The sequence below is a fragment of the Gymnoscopelus braueri genome (assembly GCF_963280865.1).
Source record: "Gymnoscopelus braueri genome assembly, chromosome: 10".
NCBI classification, from domain to species: domain Eukaryota; kingdom Metazoa; phylum Chordata; class Actinopteri; order Myctophiformes; family Myctophidae; genus Gymnoscopelus; species Gymnoscopelus braueri.
Genome location: NC_137611.1, coordinates 21,301,365 through 21,324,144, shown reverse-complemented (window position 1 = coordinate 21,324,144; position 22,780 = coordinate 21,301,365). Strand labels below are relative to the sequence as shown.

Sequence of the window (22,780 nt, the reverse complement as noted above, 5' to 3'; positions counted from 1 at the left end):
TCCACAGAACAAGGACTGCATCATGAGCAGCATAGAATGTTGAGCCTATGAAATTAAGATAAGGACATAGAATTATGGTTATGGTCATTTAATTGTTCAAAATTTGACCTCTCTGAACAGTGATATTACTGTAGTGTCATTGTGTCAACCAATAACACATCATAACAAAATGCATCTTGACCTACATACCACTTTGATTGTTTGACAACCAACAACTAGCCAATTTTAAGTAACACAACCGTCCCTATGGGATCTAAACTCCATCCATGTGTGGTCAAAGTGGCAAATAAAATCTCTTAACACAGCATTCTGACATTCCCAGCCGACACTCATTTAGATAGACATGGCATTTATTGGCATATATTTATTATATTGCAATTCGGTAATATATATTACATAACCACGTTACTAATGTTACCCAACACTGTTTAGGTATAATTTGATGCCAATACTTTTCTACTTATCTCAAGTATAGTTTGATTACCGGATTTTTTAAGTTGTGTTTCTACATTGCAGTATTGATACTTTTACTTAAGTAAAAGGTTTGAACTTTGAGTACTTTTTCCACCACTGACCATCAGTAATGTCCAAACGCGCGACTGGGTACCTTTTGGTCACTTTCGCCTTCCGTTCTGAACCAAAGTTCAGTACACAGTTGCTATGCTAGTGTGAAACTCATGAGATGCTTTTTCTATTCCTACTGTCATCATAACATTTAAGATTGTTGGTAAGTTTTAAAGGTTGCTTGTGGCTGATATGGAACGGAAGGGTACATACCGAGAGTGTCCGATTTGGAGGCCAACCTGAAGTTTAATTTTTCGTAAATTCCTAAAGAAATAATCGGCGGAATCAGCCTGATAGCTCGTAGATCTGCAAGAAGCTCATATAGTGAGCAGTGGTGGAAAGTAACTAAGTACATTCAAGTACTGACTTATGTGCAATTTTCAGGTACTTTTACTTTACTGGAGTACTTCCGATTTTTGATACTTTTACTTCTACTCCATACATCTCAGGCAAATATTATACTTTTACTCCACTACAATTATTTGTAAACTTGAGTTAGTTAGGCTACTTTGTAGATTTTGATTATTATTACAAAACATACATTAACCATTTGAGCCCTATATTTAAACTTTTGTAATACATTTAGACATAATATGATAACTTGTGAAACAGGACATTCTGCACAATGAGTACTTTTACTTTTGGTATTTTAACTATATTTTGATACCAATACTTTTGTACTTTAATAAGTAAATCTGGAATTCTGGAATAATTTTGAATTCTGGACTTTTACTTGTAGTATATTGCGGTATTGATACTTTTACTTAAGTAAAAAAAATGAGTACTTTTCCCACCTGGTTGTGACGTAGATCGTGATGTTCGGCGAGCTACACTACTGTACGACGACGCATAGGCTTGATCAAGTGCACCGCTAAAAAAGATAAAGATAAATGCCTTCAGTCATCCAATCAGCAGACGATGCGCATTTCCTGGCCTTGGACGAGGACAGATTTGTATTTATTTATGAAATCCCTGTCAGTTTTCCTTGTCCAAGGCTATGCATTTTCTAATGGTTCAGCAAATCAAATGTTATTTAAACAAATACGTCATCCTAACGTTTTGCTATATCATTGGTGTTCAAAACGTTTTCATGTCAAGTAACCCCCAAATTATATGCATTTGGCTGCGGACCCCCATCTCAAAATATTTTGTTCCACGGACGGGACCTCCTGAAGCAAAGATTTGAGTTAAAAATGTTATAGTGTTAATATTCAATGGTTTGCACACATTTTCACGATTTTTCAAAAATAGCAGATCTACAAGTTCATAGTGCGGCACCAAGTGACGTGCTATGAGCTTGTATATCTGCTATTCTTGAATAGCCAAAAATCCACAAATGCTTTCTCGGTTGTAATGGCTACCGTTTTCAACCCCTCTCAGGTCTTTCCACATGGCTGGGTCTTATTACGTTGGGGTGGATGTTGGCACTGCCAGCGTCAGGGCCGCTCTGGTCACCAGAGATGGCGAGCTGGCCATGACAGCAGAGGAACCCATCAGCATCTGGGAACCCCAGTCTGACCACTATGTCCAGTCTTCCACAGAGATCTGGGAGAAATGCTGCCATGTTGTAAAGGTATAACAATATGGTATGCAGTAATGGTATGGACGGCGGTCAATTGATTAAGTTCACACAATTTATTACAGAGTGGTTCTGCAGTAGCCTGGCGTAGCTAGACTATATCACTGCGTGGATATGAGTCTGGTGCTTCCATGAGGAAGTTTTTTTTCCCAAGGGGCGGGATCAAAACAACAGCCCTCGACACAATTGGTTAGACCTACAACCAACTACCAATTACAGTCTCCCATATTCGAATACTGGGCCCTGATTGGTTACCCACGTCTTCTGGAGCAGGAAATGGATTCTCTATGGAGCGGTGCCAGACCCAAATCCCAGAGTGCAATTTTTTTTTGCACTCGCAGATTTGTCTGGTCCCAGGCTAGTTCTGCAGAAGCCAGAGGGACTGTCTGTATGATTGTCTGTATGTCTGTCTGTCTGTCTGTCTGTCTGTTTATCTTAGCTAACCGCTGGTCCAATCAGAACAAAATGTCTTGGTGCACGCTGCCAGTAGGCCAATTTAGTACCTCTATTTTTGGGGTTTTAAATTTGTAAAAGTCTACTCTCTTATATAGTCACATTTGGTGTGAGTTATTGTACAGTAGTAATACATCTTATCCATTAAATTCAGGTGTTGTAATCTAATCATAGTCAACATATGATAAGATAATAAAACGTTATTGATCCCTTGAGGGAAATGTGTGTCATTGCAAGGAATATACAGTATGTAGCTATGTACATAGTCTATCACCAGTGAATATATGCACTATCAACAGTCTATATCAACAATGAACATATTCATTCAAATCCTTATTAAATCCCTCTTGATTCTCTTAATGTATGTGTCTATCAGGTATGAATAGTTGAGTGGACATACGTGCATCAACAATGAGTATCCGAAACAATATACACCCTGGGTAGCTCAATTCTGAATGGCAAGGTTCTGGGTTCAGCGTATGAGTACTGTAGTATGGCTTGGGTAAGTAGGACATAACTACCTTGTGTATTGGTTTCAGAGAGTTACCCAGGGTGTGGAGAGAAGCCGGGTCAGAGGGATTGGCTTCGATGCCACCTGTTCTCTAGTGGTTTTGGACCAGAACTTCCAGCCTGTGCCTGTTAACCAGGATGGTGAGTGAGTGTGACACACAGAATTTGTGTTCAGACCAGAACTGGCTTCATCAAACTCAGCCTTAATCACTGTTACGGTCTCAAATAGCTTTAACCCATTAAGACCTGACGACCCGATTCTAAAAATGTCTTTCAAATCCTATGTTGCTATATCAGTGGTTCACAAACCTTTTCATGTCAAGGACCCCCAATATTATATGTATTTGGCCGTGGACCCCTATTTCAAAATATATTGTTCCAGGGTCCCCGAGAAGCAAAGATTTGGGTTAAAAATGTTCACTTTAAAAAATATATATATTCAAAGATTTGTCACAGATTTTTATGATTTTTCTAAAAGTAGCAGATCTACAAGCTCATGGCGTGGTACGAAGTGACGCGCTATGAGCTTGTATATCTGTCGTATAAAATAATGGTTAAAGTGGTTTAAAAAGTGACAAAACAAAACATGAAGGCTTTTCACACAACGTTTGGCAGAAAGACTCATTATCTCCTTTTTTATTTTATAAATCCCACGGTATCATCTTCCATTTAAATAGCCCTTACTTAGTGTAACAGTATTGAGAAAAACTGTTAATGTCCCTTCCTGTAAAGTGATAGTAATAGTAGCAAATAATACAGTATAATACAGTGCAATAGTACAGTATAACAATAGTAATAAATAAAACACAATGAAGTATATCAAAGGGGAAATAAGGTCCAAGGGAATTGCCATAAAATATAAATTTCGGTCAGTTGACATAACCGCAGGCGAGAGTGAAAGTGAAATTGCTGAGGCATCAGGGAGAGCAAGCTGCAGCCCAGGACTTACAGTCGCACAATGACCTAGATTCCATGTGACAAGTCACTCACTCAGACGTGACACATATGCGTCGCAGACGCGTCACTCACACCATTCAGTGATGACATTTTGATATTCAGAGTAGTATGTTATTAACCCATTAAAACCGGGAAAGAATTTGTGTCATCTTATATAGATAGGACATTTAGGATTTAGAACAGTGGTTCTCAAAAATGGCAGATATACAAGCTCACGGCGGGTCACTTAGTGCCGTGCTGTGAGCTTGTGCGTCGGCTATTTTTGTACGTTTATGAAAAATCTTGAAAGTTTCTGGAAAATGTTTCAGATGCGGGTCTGTGGCCAAATACAGATCAATTTGGGGGTCATCGGCACGAAAAATAACCACTGACTCAGGGCGTGCTCCCACCGCACTTTTATTTTACCTCTGGGGCAGAATCTGCCAATGCTTTGTCAATGTAAATGCGTGGATTCACGCAAGAGCGGATCTTTCCGCATGTCGCGCAGACCTTGCGTTTATCCGCTCTACACGACTTGTCCATTTAAAGCATAAAACTGCTGGAGGCAGGAGCTGATTTTCCCCCTCTGTCCAATCGGGTGAGTCGAAGGCGGACCGTCCCAAGACTCAGGAAGCACCATGGTGCTCAAGGCAGAAGGCGGTGCGGGCGACGGGGAGGGTCTTGAAAGTGAGTGACAGGTGTGTCACTCCCGTTTTTTAGAATCCGCTGGCTGCAAAAAACTGTGGCCGCGCACAACCTGCGTTTAACGCTAGCCGACCATGTTTTGGTGGGAGCGAGCCCTTAGAAGGCATTTGTAGAATCGGCCTCAGGTCTTAATGGGTTAAGACAGACACTATAGGCTCGAGGTCTACCTGCTGTCCTAGATAATAATCCTGGCTTTCTTAGCACTCTACAGTATGTACCCGATAACCTACCCTGTGTCTGCTACATTATGTACAATCGTTCACAAGCACATGGAAAAAACAAACAAACCATTACTGTGAGTAATTTGGTTAAGGTGGGAAATGTGTTCACATGTTTGTCTGATTACACCTGCAACGAACCCATACAGTTTACAAGCGGTTTGGTCAGTATTTCACTGACCAAATCAGGATGTGATGATGTTAATTGTCCCCACAGCACAAGGAACTGATACCATTATCAACCTTCCATGCATTATTGTAAACAACAGTGGTGGAAAAAAGTACTCAAATGTTTTACTTAAGTAAAAGTATCAATACTGCAATGTAGAAGTACTCTGTTACAAGTAAAAGTCAAAATTTACTTGAGTAAAAGTACAAAAGTATTGGTATCAAAATGTACCGGTACTTAAATTCCCAAAAGTAAAAGTACTAAAATGTTTGAAAATAGCAGATCTACAAGCTCACAACGCGTCGCATGTGAGCTTGTAGATCGGCTATTTTCAAATAGCCTAGGTATAAAATAAGGCTAAAGTGGTACTTTACACCACTGGTAAACAACAATGGACCTTATAGAATAGACTCACAACCTTAGCAATTGGTCTTTCTTGTGGATATTGACGATAGGAAGCAGTATAATGTGTTCTTCGAACAAGTGTTATGATGACAATTATCTGTATTTCTGAGTGGTTCTACAGTACTGGTGATGGTGAATGTTTGATACATGTGTGAAGTGATGTCTGGTGCTAGAGAGTTGTTTTGAAAGTTACTTTTCCATGCACACATGCACACACTTAACCTGTCAGAAACTGAATTAAGGACAATATATGGCCAAGCAATCTCCACTAGAGATCTAGCTGTGAAAGGAAAATCTGGTTACTGCCTAAACAGGATAGAATGCAGTGCATGTAAATTCCATGAAGGTACAGAAAGGTGCTCAAAGTAGGTGCATGATAAGATCTGTCTATTGTCCCACTGGCAGCAAGAGGTAGCCTAGTGCAGTGTTTCAATTCAACCCATTTAAATATCCCCTTTTTTATGTTTCCTACAAACAAACAAGAATATTTCAAAAGATTTTTTTTGAAATAAATAACATTTTAAAGAAAGCTATTTTAACTACTAAAAAATTGCTTAAGGGCACGCTCCCACCAAAACATGGTCGGATTCTAAAAAACGGGAGTGACGCGCCTGTCACTCACTTTCAGGACCCTTCCCGTAGCCCGCACCGCCTGCTGCCTTGAGCACCATGGTGCTTCCTGAGTCTTGGGACGGTCCGCCTTCCACTCACCCGATTGGACAGAGGGGGAAAATCAGCTCCTGCCTCCAGCAGTTTTCTGCTTCAAATGGACAAGTCGTGTAGAGCAGATAAAGGTCTGCGCGACAGGCGGAAAGTTCCGCTCTTGCGTGAATCCACGCATTTACATTGACAAAGCATTGGCAGATTCTGCCCCAGAGGTAAAATAAAAGTGCGGTGGGAGCCTAAGTCTTTAATTCATAATGTATTTTTGTACATTTGGGTCATGAGAGACAACAAAAGTAAATTTTGGGTCTTGAGCTGAAAAACCCTGGCCTAGTGCAATTTTAGTGGCTAGTCTAACTGGACTAGTGTCTGTTGAGTGGCTAAATTAGAGCTAGTGGCTATCCTAACCGTAAAAAGAGACTGTAAAACACTCCCGGCGGGGCCCTCATAAAAAGGCATGTAACTTAAGTTTGAACACCGTAAAACGTAATGGAAAGTTTGGTCATGGGGTAAGGAAGAACCTTTCACATTGATTGTCCAGACAGGGTGTGTGGCAGTAGGCGTGGCTTCTCACAAAGAATGCATGTAACTTCCACACGAAACACCAGTTCTGTCTATCAGTGGACTTAATATGCGCACTCAAAACATTAAAGGCTCAATCAAACAAAATGGGGATGGCGTCCCTAATTTGGGCATAAACAATTAAAATAGATTGTATTCAATTAGGGATTAATTTAAAGAAAAAACATATACTGTATATTATAATCTTATATAATCTATAACCAATCTTTGGGCAAATTTATTTTTCTCCCATCAAAATCTATATATTTCCATGCTGTTTCAGCGGCAATCCCGGGGTAACCCAAGTGGGTTTCCAAATTTTGGAATTGTGCACAAGTAGCAGTTTTTCAAATGTGTTTAAAGGTAGTTGCTCTGTATGTATATATACAGTAGTTCTATATACCGGTGCAGAGAATGCAGGAATACACATCTCTCTCTCTCTCTCTCTCTCTCTCTCTCTGTCTCTCTCATGCACGTTTGGCTGCAGGTGATGGCCAGAGGAATGTGGTCATGTGGATGGATCACCGCGCGGCAGAGCAAGCAGCCCGTATAACCGCCACCGGCCACGCCGTCCTGAGGCGGGTGGGCGGAGTCATGTCACCCGAAATGCAGCCCCCGAAGCTCCTCTGGCTCAAAGAGGTGGGAGAGAGGTCACACAGTTAATCAAACTTATTCAATGCAATAATAGAATAATTGATTAATAAACTATCCCTTTTTTGGCCATGACGTTACTTATAGACGAAGAGTTAAAAAAATATATAAAAAATTATCCCAAATTGTGAGCTTTTAGATCTGCTATTTCCCCTCTTGTTTGATATATAAGTATATATAGTTTCTCGATCACCGGTATTTGTTTAACCCAAAAAGTAATAATGGCTAAGAAAATAATCGATAATCGCAGCCCTATTAGAGAGGTGGCCACCGGTCAGTAGGTGTGTTATTGTCATAAATTCATAGATGCAGACGGGACATGAAGAAGACACTCTTTTTGTCGTTGCGCTGCAGCAGCAGCATGTCCATGTGGGGTTTATTCCGCATGGCTGCCTGACCTGCCGCTCACTGAGTTTATGGCTCATCACTTCCTCCTCCCTCTGTGCCAGAACCTCAGGGACTCCTGCTGGAAGGAAGCCGCACACTTTTTAGACCTTCCAGATTTCCTGTCTTGGAAGGCGACAGGCTCTTTGACGAGGTGAGTGTAGATCAGTGATGCTCAACCCTTTTCCATTTCAAGGTCCCCCACCCCAGTTTGATATTTTTATTAGGCGATGGCTATATTGTTGCTGTCGGGCAGAAACCTCTTATCTCCTCCCATATTTGATCAAAAATAGAAGATCTGCCAGCTCGAAAATTTTGAGCTTGTATCGTACATCTGCTATTTTTTGCTATTTTTGAATTTGAATCCTGAAAAGTAACAGTTTGGGATATATGAGGTTTCCACCCGACAGAGATTATAAACTATATATATATTTTAATCTCTGGGTGTCCAGTCTACTCTGTTAAATTAACTTTGAGAGTGTACAAATGGAACCAATGGACTTCTGGTGGTCAAGGGGCCCCAAGTGGAGAACCAGTGTTTTAGATGATGATGATGATGAATTAAATGAAAGCTTCATAACTCTTGCATAGCTCCTGGCACTTTGACTTTGATCCTGTCATGGAGTGGCTCTGTGGGGAGGAGAACATGTGAAAATCATTCGTTTTGTGTTTCGACAGCTTGTGACACAGAACACAGTGGGACAATGTAAAGGGACATTTTTGTCGACGCCACGTCATTGGGTGTACACTTCTGTGTTGTACAGTGTTTATACACACATATATACGGTATATATACAATTTACAATGTAGGCATTTAACAGACGCTCTTAACCAGAGCGACTTACAATAAGCAAGGTAAACACATACATAAAATGCAGAGAGACAGTGTAGTGCCTCAGTAAACTAGGATCACGAGTAAACCAAAAACCTAGCATCTGTTTAAACAATATACTATCAAGATAATAATCTGTACATTGAAACTTTAGGATACCAGGTAAGCAATGAACCCAGTGTCTTGTCTAAATTTTAACATTGTTCTCAAGAATTCAAGTAACAAAAACATGAGAACAAAATGACCACGGTAAGTCAGCATGGTCGCCATAACTAGGTCAAGTGCTACGGGGTAAGGTGGAGTCTGTATATAATTTATTTATTTATAACATCTTGCATAAGCACAATTGGATTTTGTTTAAAATTGGTGAAGTTTCCCTTTACGTCCCTTTTCACATGTCATCCTCTCAATAGAATGATAGGATTCAGGATAAAAATCAGCAAAGTTGACCTTTAACCACTTAACCCATTAAAACCGGGAAAGCCTTTGTGTCAATTTAGCTATATATGTATATAGCACATTGGTTGGCTATTCAAAAATAGCAGATATACAAGCTCATAGTACTTTGTGCCACGCTAAGAGCTTGTAGATCTGCAAAAAAGAAATGAATCGTGAAAACGTGCGCAAATCTTTGAATATATTAATTTTTTTAACTCTAATTGTTGCTTCTGGGGGTCCCTCCCTGGAACTAAATAGTTTGAGATGGGCGTCCGCAGCCAAATACATACATAATTCTTGGGGTTCTTGGACATGAAAAAGTTTGAGAACCACTGATATAGCAACATACATTTATCAGAAAACTGTAACTGTTAGGATTTAGGAGATTTTTAGAATCCTCAGGTCTTATTGATTTAAACCCTGTATACTTTGTTGACCAGGGTCCCCCAGGGGCCTCTACTCTCCTTTTACTCCCGACGCCAAATCTCTTTGTGGAAAAGAGCTCACCGCGCGTCATGTTGGGACGCGTCGTGAACTCGGAGATCTGCTAATTACGCTGCGAGTTTGCCTATTTTCACCAAATGTTTCCCTATTATGACACACCCAGAACAGGGACTCTAGAGTTCATGTGGTTACGAGTTATGTCATATACATGTAATGTGTCTGACACATAACAGGAGTGTCTGATTTCTGTAGAAAAAAAAGGTTCACCATTACTCGGAAATAACACAGAAAAAAATATGTCATCATAATTAAGTTATTGTTAACTGAATATGATAATGATGACTGGGCAGCGCTGAGGTATTACAGGTTACAGTGCAAATTCTTCATGGTTCCACAGGTCCTTATGTACTCTGGTGTGTAAATGGACATACTGTCCTCCACAAGGTTGGGACGACAGCTTTTGGACCGCCATCGGATTGGAGGATCTCTTGGAAAACAACCATTCCAAAATAGGTCAACGAGAAAAGAGACGAGATTACCAACAGAAATATCTTATTTAAAATGTTTTTGCTTTAGTTTTGTCTTTTCTGCTCTGTATTAAGATGATACATAATAATCATAGTTTAGTACATGTATTGAGTGCGTAATCTCATTTGTTACTGGCTTTTAAGTAATCATTGTTGCCTTCCAACTTTATTCAAATCAGAATGATTAATCTATGGATTCTATTCATACAAATAGAAATACATAGACCTTTATTGATCCCACGAGGGATAAAATGTAGTCACCATGGTAGTTGCATATTACATTATCAGAACACAGCAGATAATGAAAGATCAGAGACACAAGAGCAAGAGTCACATTTGTCATAATTGATCATATTTTGTCATTACATATACCATGCAGATTACAGGTTTTGTAAGTTGCCATGTTTCTGCACATGCAGGTAGTGTGACATGTTCTCCAGGGACCCCGGTCGGTCAGGGTCTCACCCAGGAGGCTGCGGATCATTTGGGGTTGAACCCAGGCACTGCAGTGGGCGCCTCCCTTATCGACGCTCATGCCGGAGGTCTAGGTAACATGTTTCACAAACAGATGAAGCTTAGACTCAGACCCTTGACATTAGCTTATGCTTGCAGTTTATGCACGTTTTTAGACTACTTAACCACTTAGTCTTAAACCCTATACTTACCTGACTGGATTCCATTTCCCCGGGGCTCTATACTAGGCCCCCTGCTGTTTTTGCTCGACAATAACTGTATTTGCAGAAAATCTACAGAGCGACGCGTTGTGAGCTTGTAAATCGTCTATTTTCACCGAATCTTTGTCCCGGAATAGTGGACTATTTATTGATCCCGTAGCACAGCAGTCAAGATACAGTTAACAGAGCAAGAACTGTAGTACTGTAGATACAGCATGCAGGTAAAGACATCACACAAAAAAGAAGCTCAATCAATAATGAACATACACAACAGTAATCAATTATATATATATATATATATATATATATATATATATATATATATATATATATATATATATATATATATATATATATATACACACATATATATACAGTGTATATATATATAGTAACAGCAGGACAAAAGTTTTACTTTCTACTGACTATAAGGAAGTTGTAGCAAGTCAGAAAGTCTGAGAGACCAATTTCTGAAAATGTGAAATTTCATTGAAAATGACATAAAAAATCAATCCATGACTGATGCTCAGAGGTATCCTGATTATTGCCACTGCAGTTTGTTTTCCCTTTCTTTCTTTCTTTCTTTCTTTCTGGTGGTTCTTTGTAAAAATGCACAACAGCAGTCTGTGCTTCCCTCTGGCACACACAACCCATCTGGTTTTGTTTGGGGAGTTAAACTGCTCGTGAACTCTCGCCCTCTGACCTCCCGTGCCGTGACCTCTGCCGACCACACATTGTTGTAGCAGTCAGAGGTGGACACAGTCTGCACTTTTTAGCTGTAGTACACGTCACGCTGATGTACCCCCCTGCAGCTCCTTCCTGCTCCCCAGCACTACACCACACCACTGACTGGCAACTCAAACTAGCTTAGCAAACAGTTTACTGGCAGTTCAGTTTCACCGCTGAACGTTGTGTGAAGGTTGCAGACAGCGAATCGAATTATTAGATTTAACCAATTATAAACAATAATGGATTTCAATAGAATAATACGTTTTCAAACATTTTCTGAAATGTTAAAAAATAAGCTTTTGATCGGCTATTTTGGCAATTTTTGTGCGACACCATGGTACAACGGTTAAGTGGTTAACCAGCCTAATCTATTTAATCGATTATGCAAAATGTATTAGAATTGTTTGGCATCAATTAGTTCATATATAAGAAATTTAATACATTTAAAAAAATCTAATTATTCGATTAATCGAAAAAGTATTTGATAGACTAATTGCTGAGCTTTGTGCTTTGTAGACGGTGACCTTGAGATAAATGTAATTCACCATGAATGTGTGCTTGTCATTCATTTGGTTTATTCTAGGTGTGATAGGTGCAGATGTGAAAGACCTCCACCTGCCATGTGAGGATCAGCCAATCACATCGCGCATGGCGGTGATCTGTGGAACGTCATCCTGTCACATGGCAGTGAGTGATTTGGGGATGTCGTCGCCTCATAAGTGACTTATCAAGAACTCTGTTCTCCAACTACATTTGCCTTATAATAGAGTCATGTGCAATTAAGTGAAAATATATCAAAACCTATATTTAGAACCAATAACCGACTCATAACCAAATAACCGAGAAGCAGCGGCGTACAAAAATAGTGAAAATAGCCTTTTTCAAAAAGTCATATTGCCCAGCCCTAATATGCATACACAACCACTCATATTGTACCATAATATAACCACTAGTGCTAAAACACCACAACTCTACTGTACTAATATTAAAAAGTTTATTTCTATAGGCAACATGAGGCTAATAACTAGGTATGGCTAGAAGCTCCGGTATTCAATTCTGTGAGAGAAATATGTTTTTTTTTGTGCGTCTGCATGCCATGCGTGCATGACTGCGTTTAAGTGGACACACACAAAGTGTGCTGTGTGTTATTTAATTACACACAATACCTCTCTATGCCCAAATAGTATGACTAATCAAACCCGCCAAACGGTTCTCAATAACAGATCTTACTGTATGCTCAGCACACTTTTATGAATGAAGCGCCTTTCAATGGGACTTTGACCACATTTGACATACTTTAGACTGAATAGGATGTACTGTACAGTAGATAGATAACCAATCTATTAATACAAGTAAGTTGAATCACTCCCCCATTCATAGAGATGCATGCGTGTCTCTGAATGATATTAATTCCCCAATAATGTATTATGCTTGGGATATTGTCAGATATATTAGATAATGGTCAGCAAAAGGTTGTTTTGAAAAGTTCCTGGTTAATGTTAGCCATTTAATGATGCTTTTCTGTGTGCATGATGCTTTTACCATTCAGAGCTTCCATTGCATAAGGACTGTTAAGTGCACATTGTTTGTGAAATGTTTCAGATCAGCAAGGAACCTCTGTTTGTCACAGGCGTGTGGGGGCCATACCTGTCCGCCATGGTTCCTGATCTGTGGCTCAACGAGGGAGGACAGAGTGCTACAGGCAGACTGGTCAGTTGACTGGCCTCTGGCCGCTGTTAAGCTGTATGGGTGGGCTTTCTTAATCATAATGGTCCCACTCTTATGGTTTTGTGGTAAAGTTGTACAGGGCTGTGGATAGTTAAAAATGGGTGACCTTTTTACTTTTCCTTGATCTCTGAAAATAGCCGATTTACAAGCTCACACCGAAACGTGACGCGACGCGTTGTGAGACTGTAGATCGGCTATTTTCGGTGTGTGCCACCATTGTACGATGAAGCATACATCAGCCTTCTGATCCTCAATACACACACACACACCCCAAATATTCCACGCTCACTTGCATTCTCGATAAGTAGTTAATAGAACTCGCTTCACTGTACTTCACAACATCATTACTTCACAACATTATTACATGACAGTAAAATGGCAACACAAAAGACGTGTACTGTACATGTCTTATATTTAAAATAGTATATTCTTAGGTTTTTGTGAGCTGCTTGTCATGCTGAGGGGGCGTATTGATTTGGAGTGTTAGATCCTGTTTGTCTGTCTACTCGAAAACATTCATTCAGTGCATGCACTAGTATTAGTATTTTAATTATTTTTTTTCATCTGTTTTGGACCACGTGCAGCTCGAGCCTTAACCCATTTCGACCGGGAAAGAATCGGTGTCATTTTTAGATTTCTTTGGCTATTCTAAAATAGCAGATATACAAGCTCATAGCGTGGCACTCGGTACCGCGCTATGAGCTTGTAGATCTGTTATTTTTGAAAAATCGTGAACATTTGTGCAAATCTTTGACTATATATTTTTTAAAGCGAACATTTGGAACTCAAATCTTTTCTTCTGGGGTCCCTGGAACAACATATTTTACAAATGTGCACACATTTTCACGATAAAAAAAAAAAAAGCAGATCTACCAGCTCATATAGCACTCGTGCATGAGCTTGCATATCTGCTATTTTTTAATAGACAAAGATGCGTTCCCGGTCTTAATGGGTTAACCGACCTTGGGCTAGATATATGATGATAATGGAGGTAGCATGCCTGATTACTTTTCACTGATGATGTCCTTTTTACTAATGCGACCGTGTCAATCCTCTTGTCAGATTGACCACATGGTGAAGGGCCATGCAGCCTACAGCCAGCTCCAGGAACAGGCAAAACAAAGGTCAGGATATAGTAGATAGGGGCTGGACTTCTAAGAAGCATTTTAGTACTTGAGGTCATGAGTCATGTGTTCAACTGACCTTCTGACTGCCTGTAAACCAGTCAGACCTCCCAGATCATCAGACGCTTGTCTCCTGAAGCCTGATTACATAGTTGGTTCGCGCGCCGAGAATAGCAGACCTACAAGCTCTGCGTTGTGAGCTTGTAGGTCTGCTATTCTCTGGGCTGTTCGCGGCGCGCGACGGAGCATAAATTAGACTCAACTGTACCTTACTGTAGGTCAGTGGTTCTCAACCTTTTCGGTGACCCACCAAAATAATCATATTTGAACTGGGGACCCCCCACCCTGAACAAGCACTTGGAATTGTAGGCATTACATTTAGTTTGATTCGGTTCCACAGATAAATATTGTGAAAATAGCAGATCTACAAGCTGAGCTTGTAGATCGTCTATTTTCACAATTATTGCCTCTTTCTTATATTATTTGACAATTTGGCCAATGTCTGACCAGTTTTTGGTCTTTTTTCAATTCTATTCCCCCCCCCCCCTTTTTTCAGGTATTACTTTAAATTGTCACTTACTGTCATGTGGGGACCCCCCCCCCCCCCAAAAAAAATCATGTGGGGACCCCTCTGGGGGTCCCGACCACCAGGTTGAGAACCACTGCCTTAGGATAATATCTAAATCTTATGACGGTGCATTTGGTCACAAATGTGTTCTTTACTCTTTGGAATAAACCGCGATCTGCAGCAACTACACAGTAAAATCCTCAGTGTTAATTCAACTCTGAGAGTGTACAGAACTACAGATGGAACCAAATGGACCCGTATATATACATCCAATGACCCATTTATTTATCCACATTTTTTCCCATCAGCGGTGAGAACATCTCCAGCTACCTGAACAACCAGCTGACCTCCTTGACGACGGACGGCCTTTGTGCCGTGGACCTGCTGGGCTCCAACCTGCACCTCTGGCCAGACTTCCATGGAAACAGGTCCCCTCTGGCCGACCCTACCATGAAGGGCATGGTGAGGACCGGAGACGCCGTTTGTTGTCTAGCATGACTCATAGCCGTCCGTCCGGAACATACCTCAATGCTTCCGGCCTGATTGTTCATTACACTAAAGGACAGGAATGTCATTCCAGTCAGAAAAGAATGAGAAATAGGCCAATCATGCTTGTCTAACAATACCATGGTTTAATAAGAAAGGAGGTAGGTACACAGAAAGATCCTGCATATTTTGCTGTGTAGAAATAGTACCGTATACTCTTTAATCCATTAAGACCGGGAACGCATCTGTGTCATTTTAAGATTTCTTTGGCGATTAAAAAATAGCAGATCTACAAGCTCATAGCGCGGCACCGAACGTGCCGTAGATCTGCTATTTATTTTAAATCATGAAAATGTGTATATATTCAATATATGACTATATTCAATGTTTATTTTATTTTATTGCAGATCTACAAGCTCATAGCGCGGCACTCGGTGCCGTGCTATGAGCTTGCATATCTGCTATTTTTTGAATAGCCAAAGAAATCAAAAAATTGCACAGATGCGTTCCCGGTCTTAATGGGTTAATGCACACTTTTTTACAGATACATGCTGTAGTGGCTATTTGTCCTCAAAACAACAATAAAAACTCAAAAGGCCACAGAGGCACCAGGTAGCGAATCTTACGCATGTCAGGGATGAAAATTTGTCCAATGTCCGAGCAGGTATTATAAGTTTGTGCTGTCATTTATTTCCATTCAGCTTCTTACAGGTAAAAACAGCAAACATGATGGTATAATATCTGCTTCACTCTGACCTTGACACTGGTAAAAAAAAAACTGTACACCTTCCCGGTGCCTACTGACCTGATTCTGTCCCTGATGACTCTTAAATAAATTCACCTGTGCACCCCAAATTGCCCAACACCTTGAAAATAAAAGCATTTAGCTGGAATACAAATTAACTGAAATAATACGGTTGTAATCAGAATAATTCTACCAAACAAAACAACCAATAAATAAAATGTTAAATAATACAAAACAATGAATAGCGCCAACAGACGCTAACCCCTTTCCTGCCCCTGTAAACGGGGAACACGGAGACAGGGCAGTGACCTGCAGCAATGGTCCTGTCGCCCGGGAATCGAACCAGGGTATGTGCCTTAACTACGCGGCTATCAGGTCGCCCCCATCAGACATTAAATATTTAACCAGCGTGCTAGATCTTTAGATTGAAGTCGCTCTCCAAATGATGGTAAACTGCCAATTTGGCAGATACATTTGAGAAACTTTCGCCAAACATTTTGCCGCCCCTGCTGATGATTCTGAAATGTTAGCTTAACCTAGGTCCAAATGCGGTGGAGGTAGAAGTACTCTGCTTTTTCTTTTGCTTCAGTAAAAGTACAAACATATCCAAATATACTTAAAATAAAAATACTTATTAAATATATAAATACTTAATTAATGTGATTTTTATATATTTAAGAAAATGTTTTTATTTTATTTGCTGTTGGATAGCTTAACCTATAATAATATATAATTTATCAGTAAATGTATGTTTTGTATTAATCTAAATCTGCAAAGCAACTAATAACTAAAGCTGTCAAATCATTTTAGGAGTGAAAAGTAGCAAAAAATGGAAATACTAAATAATATAACTAATATTAAAAGTTCCTTGAAATGGGCCACCACTGTCCTTAATGTGAATGTCAAACATGGAGGACAATGTGAAGTAATGTTTGTTTTTTGCAGGTTGTCGGCCTAACGCTGTCCCAAACCTTGGATGACCTGGCGCTGCTGTATTTGGCCACCGTCCAAGCACTGGCTGTGAGTTTGATGTGCTCCGCGTTTCAACTTACACGCTTATTACACTGCACTTAACGCCTCCTGTGCCATTACCTGTCCCCGTGCTTCTTACATCACACTGGCCATAATGACAGGCTGTGTTGGATTTCATGTTGTAACCCTCTCTTTCATGTCTCTTCTTCTCTGGTTTCAGCTCGGTACACGGCACATTCTGGAGGCCATGAAAGGAGCAGGACATGACATCAACACACTCTTCCTGTGCGGAGGCTTGAGCAAAAACCCCCTGTTTGTACAGATCCACGCCAACGCCACAGGTATGAATCTGTTTTAGCGGTTTTAAAATGACCAATTTCAACCTAATCAAAATGTGTGTTTTACCCGTATGCTGTGCAAACGATTATTTCCCAACAGGTTGCCAAGGAAACAAATACCTGTAGTGTTTTGTTGACTGGACCTACACATTATGAAAGTGCAGATGTATAAGCTTTCAAATGATGTTATAAATTGAAATGTGAAAAGAGTTGTCTCAAACCTCTCACAGCATTTACTAGTTTTACAAATTATTTTGTGATCCTAAAACTGTAATCTTCAACATTTAAACTTGTGTAATATGGGGGCGACCCGCTGAATGTGGAGGCTGCATGCCGCATACCACATGGGTACAATGCTCTGTTTGGGGGTCCCTGGTTCAATTCCTAGCCAGCCGGACCACTTGCTGCATCCCCTACAACAAATTGTAAAATACAATAAAAAGAAGGAAAAGAAAAACCTGTGTTTGCCTACTTGCGGCTCCACCCCACCAAACCCTGTAACATTTAGTTCAGACGTGTGCTTCAAATTGCATCAACTCAGAATGTTGTATAACACATAGCTTAAGTGTCCCTGCATGACACACTCAGAGTCTGACAATCAGTAACTCCGTTTTTATCAGTAATCGTCCATTTCTTTTGGCACAGTGCCCGTTTGTTAAATAATATGATATAGGAAGAGGGAGATAATATCCGTGTCCACAGATGGCATTTCTCTCCTCACATCTCCGGGGGCCAAGCAGTAAAGATAAAAGTGATTTGATTCTTGGTTATTGTTTTTTGCCTGTCCAGGGCTGCCTCACGTTCTGCCTGCCCAGACGGAGGCTGTGTTGGTAGGGGCAGCAATCCTGGGGGCCTGTGCATCCAAGGACTACAGCACCGTACAGGTGGAGTCTCACACACACACACACACACACACACACACACACACACACACACACACACACACACACACACACACACACACACACACACACACACACACACACACACACACACACACACACAGACACAGAGACACCACAATAAATGTGAAGCTGCTCTAGTGATCCCCGACTCTATGCTACCCCCTGCTGTGGTGGAACTGGAAATAGAAGTGTGCTCGTTAAATATTTCAATAAAATGTGTGTAAGATTAAAATGTGACGACGACTATGTCACTAGTTATATGATGAAAAGCGACGAGCACAACCCCCGAAATAAGAGCGATTACTTGGTGGTGCCCAGTTCAGTACGACTCTTTATTGGCCGATGGGACTTTGGGCTTTAGTGAGGACTTGCTTTTCATGAAATCTGTCATTGGGTCACTCAACATACGTGATCCCTCGCTGGCATCTGGCTGGCACCGTCTACAGTGCAAAGGGGAGAGGCGAGCCCTTAAGCCAGACATGCTAAAAATAAGAATGCACGTTATTGTTTGGACTAGGCGGGTGCACCTGTCGGCCCCTTTCCAGACATGGCTGTCCGCACAGTTGCTGCTGTCCGATCTCTGGAGCTTCTGCACACAGTGAACTGATTGGTTCTTTACACTTTTAAGCCTAATTTATACTTAGTTGCGTGTCTCTGTCACACAGCAAAAACCACAGATCTACAAGCTCAAATCAAAACACACTTTATTTAATAAAAATAATATCTCAAATTCACTTTTCTAGGTACCCAACGCTTTACATGGGGGCATGAGAAAACAACAAAGAAAACAACTTTATTGGGGGGAGGGGGGGGGGGGGGAACAATGGAGTAAAATCTATAAAAACAGTGGAATGAAGAGAAGGGAAGGGGGTTGAGATAGCTGGGGAAAGCCATTTATAAAGCACATTTAAAACAACCGAGATTGACCTGTACAGTGCTGTTCAGGATGAAAACAAACAAACAAAGCATAAGCAGCATGTACATGTACACGTGTGTCCACATATATGCACAACACATATATACACACAAATTAAATTAATAAGAGAGGCTCAGGTGTGCGTAAAAGCCAGGGAAGATAAGCGAGTCTTAAGTAAAGACATAAAAACCTGGATGGACTGGGCAGATCTAATGGTCCAGAGCCTGGGGGCAGCGGCCGCACAGGCACGGGCACCCCTGCTTTTCTTGCTAGTTCTGGGTACGACAAGCAGCAGCTTGTAGATCCCAGAACTAGCAAGAAAAGCAGGGGTTTCAGTGCATGACAGGGTTTAGACAGCAGAGAGCCACTGCACCGCACTAAGTCATATTATATACTCCCACTCCAACACAACACATACTAATAACCACTCCTGTTCTGAAACTGTGTGTGTGTGTGTGTGTGTGTGTGTGTGTGTGTGTGTGTGTGTGTGTGTGTGTGTGTGTGTGTGTGTGTGTGTGTGTGTGTGTGTGTGTGTGTGTGTGTGTGTGTGTGTGTGTGTGTGTGTGTGTACAATAGGAGGCAATGGAGAAAATGGCTAAAGTGGGTAAAGTTATCCAACCTGATCATGAACTGCAGAGGTGAGGTAGCATTGTGATTCTTAATTTTCTTTTGCCATTTTCCAGTATCGATTTTCATATTTCAAAATAAATGATATGTGTATTATTTTTATTTATTTGTTTTTAACTCTCTCAGTGCCACGCCCCGAGATATCCCGAGTTTTTCCCGAGTACCCTCCGTGCCAGCACGAGAAATCCCGAGTTTTTACTTTTGACTGTGGTCGCGCTATTCTGTTTATTTTTCATGATCACTTTCGCTTCCTGACTCCTTCAGACTCACCCGGAGCCGGATGTAAAAAAAATAAATTCATTTCCGGGTCACGTTGTTTTTCTCCGGTGATTTTCGGCCAGAATAGGGAAAGTCACGGTTTTTCACACGGTATAAAAAGCGAACGGAGAGGTCCACGTCTACTCTCTTTGGTCTGGGCGACGATCAGTCATCGTAGTCGTGTATCGCATCGTAATTTAGCCTCGAAAATGTCAACATCCGGTTATGACCGGATATGACGTGAGCCTGTTTGGGAGGGGGCGAGTGAGCCAGCGAGGTCATCAATGTGTCGATTCGATTTGTTGCTCTCTACTGGTAGAACTGTATTATGGGTTTAAAAACCCAATCAGATCATTTATTTGAATGAAAAATTAAAAAAAAAAAAAAAAAGAAACGCAAATTGCTGGCACTGGGGGAGTACTTTATGAAAATACTCTTGGCACTGAAAGAGTTAAGTAATGAATGGTTTGTTACAACCAAAATATGGGCTAATACTACTACTGTACATTAAAGACCATTTATTTATTGTTCACACTGCCGGCTGTTGGATATTTAAATTGTAATTTAGAGTGAACACACAAACACACACACACACACACACACACACACACACACACACACACACACACACACACACACACACACGCATACACACACAGGCACTAGGCTCATTTTTCTAAAATAGTTTTGTAATACATTACAAACATAGGACATGGAATGCCAGTGAAATGTATTTCTCATGAATAACAATTAAACATATCCTACTCCGTTAATTTAGCATTCTCTCCTTTCTACAATGATGATGTGAACGCTCAGATCATCAGAAGTAAACATATTGTAAATTTAAAGAAAGTTCACTAGCGAGAGGGAAATTGCATTTTTTAATATTATTAATATAGATTTCTATATTTGCAGTAGTTTAGGTTGACAGCTATAACAGTGGTCATGTGCTCCCTGCCCTCAGCTTCTATGACAAGAAGTACCAGGTGTTCCTGACGCTGTGTGACCACCAGAGGGAGTACAGGGCCCTCATGAATGACTCATGAAAGCCAGCTGCCTTTGGACACCTTTTGTCAGGTCTATGTCTCTGTACAGAGAACTACCAAGGAAGCAAATCAGAACTTCAAAAGTTTGGGTATCGAGAAGCGGTCAAGGAGTTCACACGCTGAAGCCTAATTTAAGCTCTGTCGCATGTCAAAAATATTTGATTGGTTGGCTGTTTTCGACGCGTGGCAACCGTCGTGCGATAAAGTATGAATCGGGCTTGAAGCTAGAAACCAGGACAGAAGGCGAAGGCCGGAACCATTACGTAGTATACGTACATTATTCTATATGTACCCTGCAGTAAAACATTTCCCTCACTCAGCAGGTTTTTGAGTTAAGGTTCTGAAGGGGCTAAAACATTTTTTTGCATTTTTTTATCAACACGTACCTTTATAGGTAAAAAAATCTTACTCAGCATATTTTTAACGTGAAGCATCCACACCCCTGACAGTGTGTTTGCTGAAATTGCAAAACTGAACGAGAAAGTCACAGAAGTACTGTATAGCAGGTCAGTGGTTTTGAACCTTTTCAGGCCGTGATAATCATATTTGAACTGGAGACCCCCCACCCTGACAAGCGCTTGGGATGTAGGAGTTGAGGCATTACATTTAGTATGACTTGGTTCAACAGATACATATTGTGAAAATAGCAGATCTATAAGCTTGTAAATCGACTATTTTCACAATTTATGCCTCATATCTCATATTATTTGACAATTTGGCCAATGTTTAACCAGTTTGTATAGTATAGTTTGTTGATTACTTTTGATCTGGAGTAATGGTCTTTATTTTTTTTTTGGTAATAAAAAGGTCTTAAAAGTCCTTCAATTTTCACCTGGGGACCCCCCCTGGTCCCAACCCACAGGTTAAAAACCACTGTAGTAGGTCACCAATTCTGGTATAAACTGCTACCCAAATCAAACTCAGGTCTACTGTAGCTTAATTGTTGAACTAAGTTATTTGATTTAAATAGTTATATAGAAGGATACTCTTCAGCCAATTACAACGAAAACCAGGCATTCTTGAATGCTAGAAGAATACGGCATTCATATTGTATTGTGGAAGCATATCTCATTTTGATTCCTGGACCGTGGCATAGTTTACATTTATTGCATTATGTACAGTATATAATGCATTTCATTGTGTCACTGGCTAAATGTCATACCCATAACAGTGGATTTACAGTTAAGAGGATCTGTGTTGTAATTGTTCGAAAGGATGCCAGCCAATACTGTATATCTACATAATACTGTAAATAATATTTTGTTCTTCATAATCTGCCTAGTTAAATAGATGTTGAATAAATAAATAAATACTATATTTCTCTGTCTATTAATTAGCACAGTTGTGAGGCTGGCCTGTTACCTCAGCTGTGTGGGATTTGGCGTTCCTCTTACTGGGTAAAGAGATTATACTGCCTTTGATCCTGGGCAGAACTGGGAAGAGGCCACTGACTATGACACAGGACATTTTAGGGATGATGGGAACAGGCCACTTCACTGTGACACAGTCAGGTGACTTAAAGGGATAGTTCACCCAAAACAAATTCCTAAGCCAATAATTTGCTGACCAGCGGACCGGTAGGCAGCGGTTCCGGTAGGAGACACAACGGAGACTCTTTGTGTTTC

At 40.5% G+C, this 22,780-nt stretch overlaps 1 protein-coding gene across 1 annotated transcript; it reads left to right on the top strand.

The window, feature by feature from the left end:
- The first annotated feature begins 645 nt into the window (after positions 1-645).
- Positions 646-22,398, top strand: fggy (FGGY carbohydrate kinase domain containing). Its single transcript, XM_080439275.1, has 16 exons — positions 646-727; positions 1,945-2,137; positions 3,136-3,247; positions 7,251-7,402; positions 7,864-7,952; positions 9,910-10,025; positions 10,459-10,587; positions 12,026-12,129; positions 13,045-13,152; positions 14,233-14,294; positions 15,171-15,324; positions 17,039-17,113; positions 17,286-17,406; positions 18,193-18,287; positions 19,801-19,862; positions 21,074-22,398. The coding sequence occupies exons 2-16, from the start codon at positions 1,955-1,957 to the stop codon at positions 21,153-21,155; spliced, it is 1,644 nt and encodes a 547-aa protein (XP_080295401.1). The 5' UTR covers positions 646-727; positions 1,945-1,954; the 3' UTR covers positions 21,156-22,398.
- The last annotated feature ends 382 nt before the right edge of the window (positions 22,399-22,780 follow it).

Bases quoted from the DNA above. Each gene is read 5' to 3' on its own strand.
- fggy (XM_080439275.1), top strand. From the start codon at position 1,955: ATGGCTGGGTCTTATTACGTTGGGGTGGATGTTGGCACTGCCAGCGTC. The intron at 14,295-15,170 runs GTCAGGATATAG...TTTTCCCATCAG, and splicing joins CAGGAACAGGCAAAACAAAG to CGGTGAGAACATCTCCAGCT. The intron at 18,288-19,800 runs GTGGAGTCTCAC...TGTGTACAATAG, and splicing joins AGGACTACAGCACCGTACAG to GAGGCAATGGAGAAAATGGC.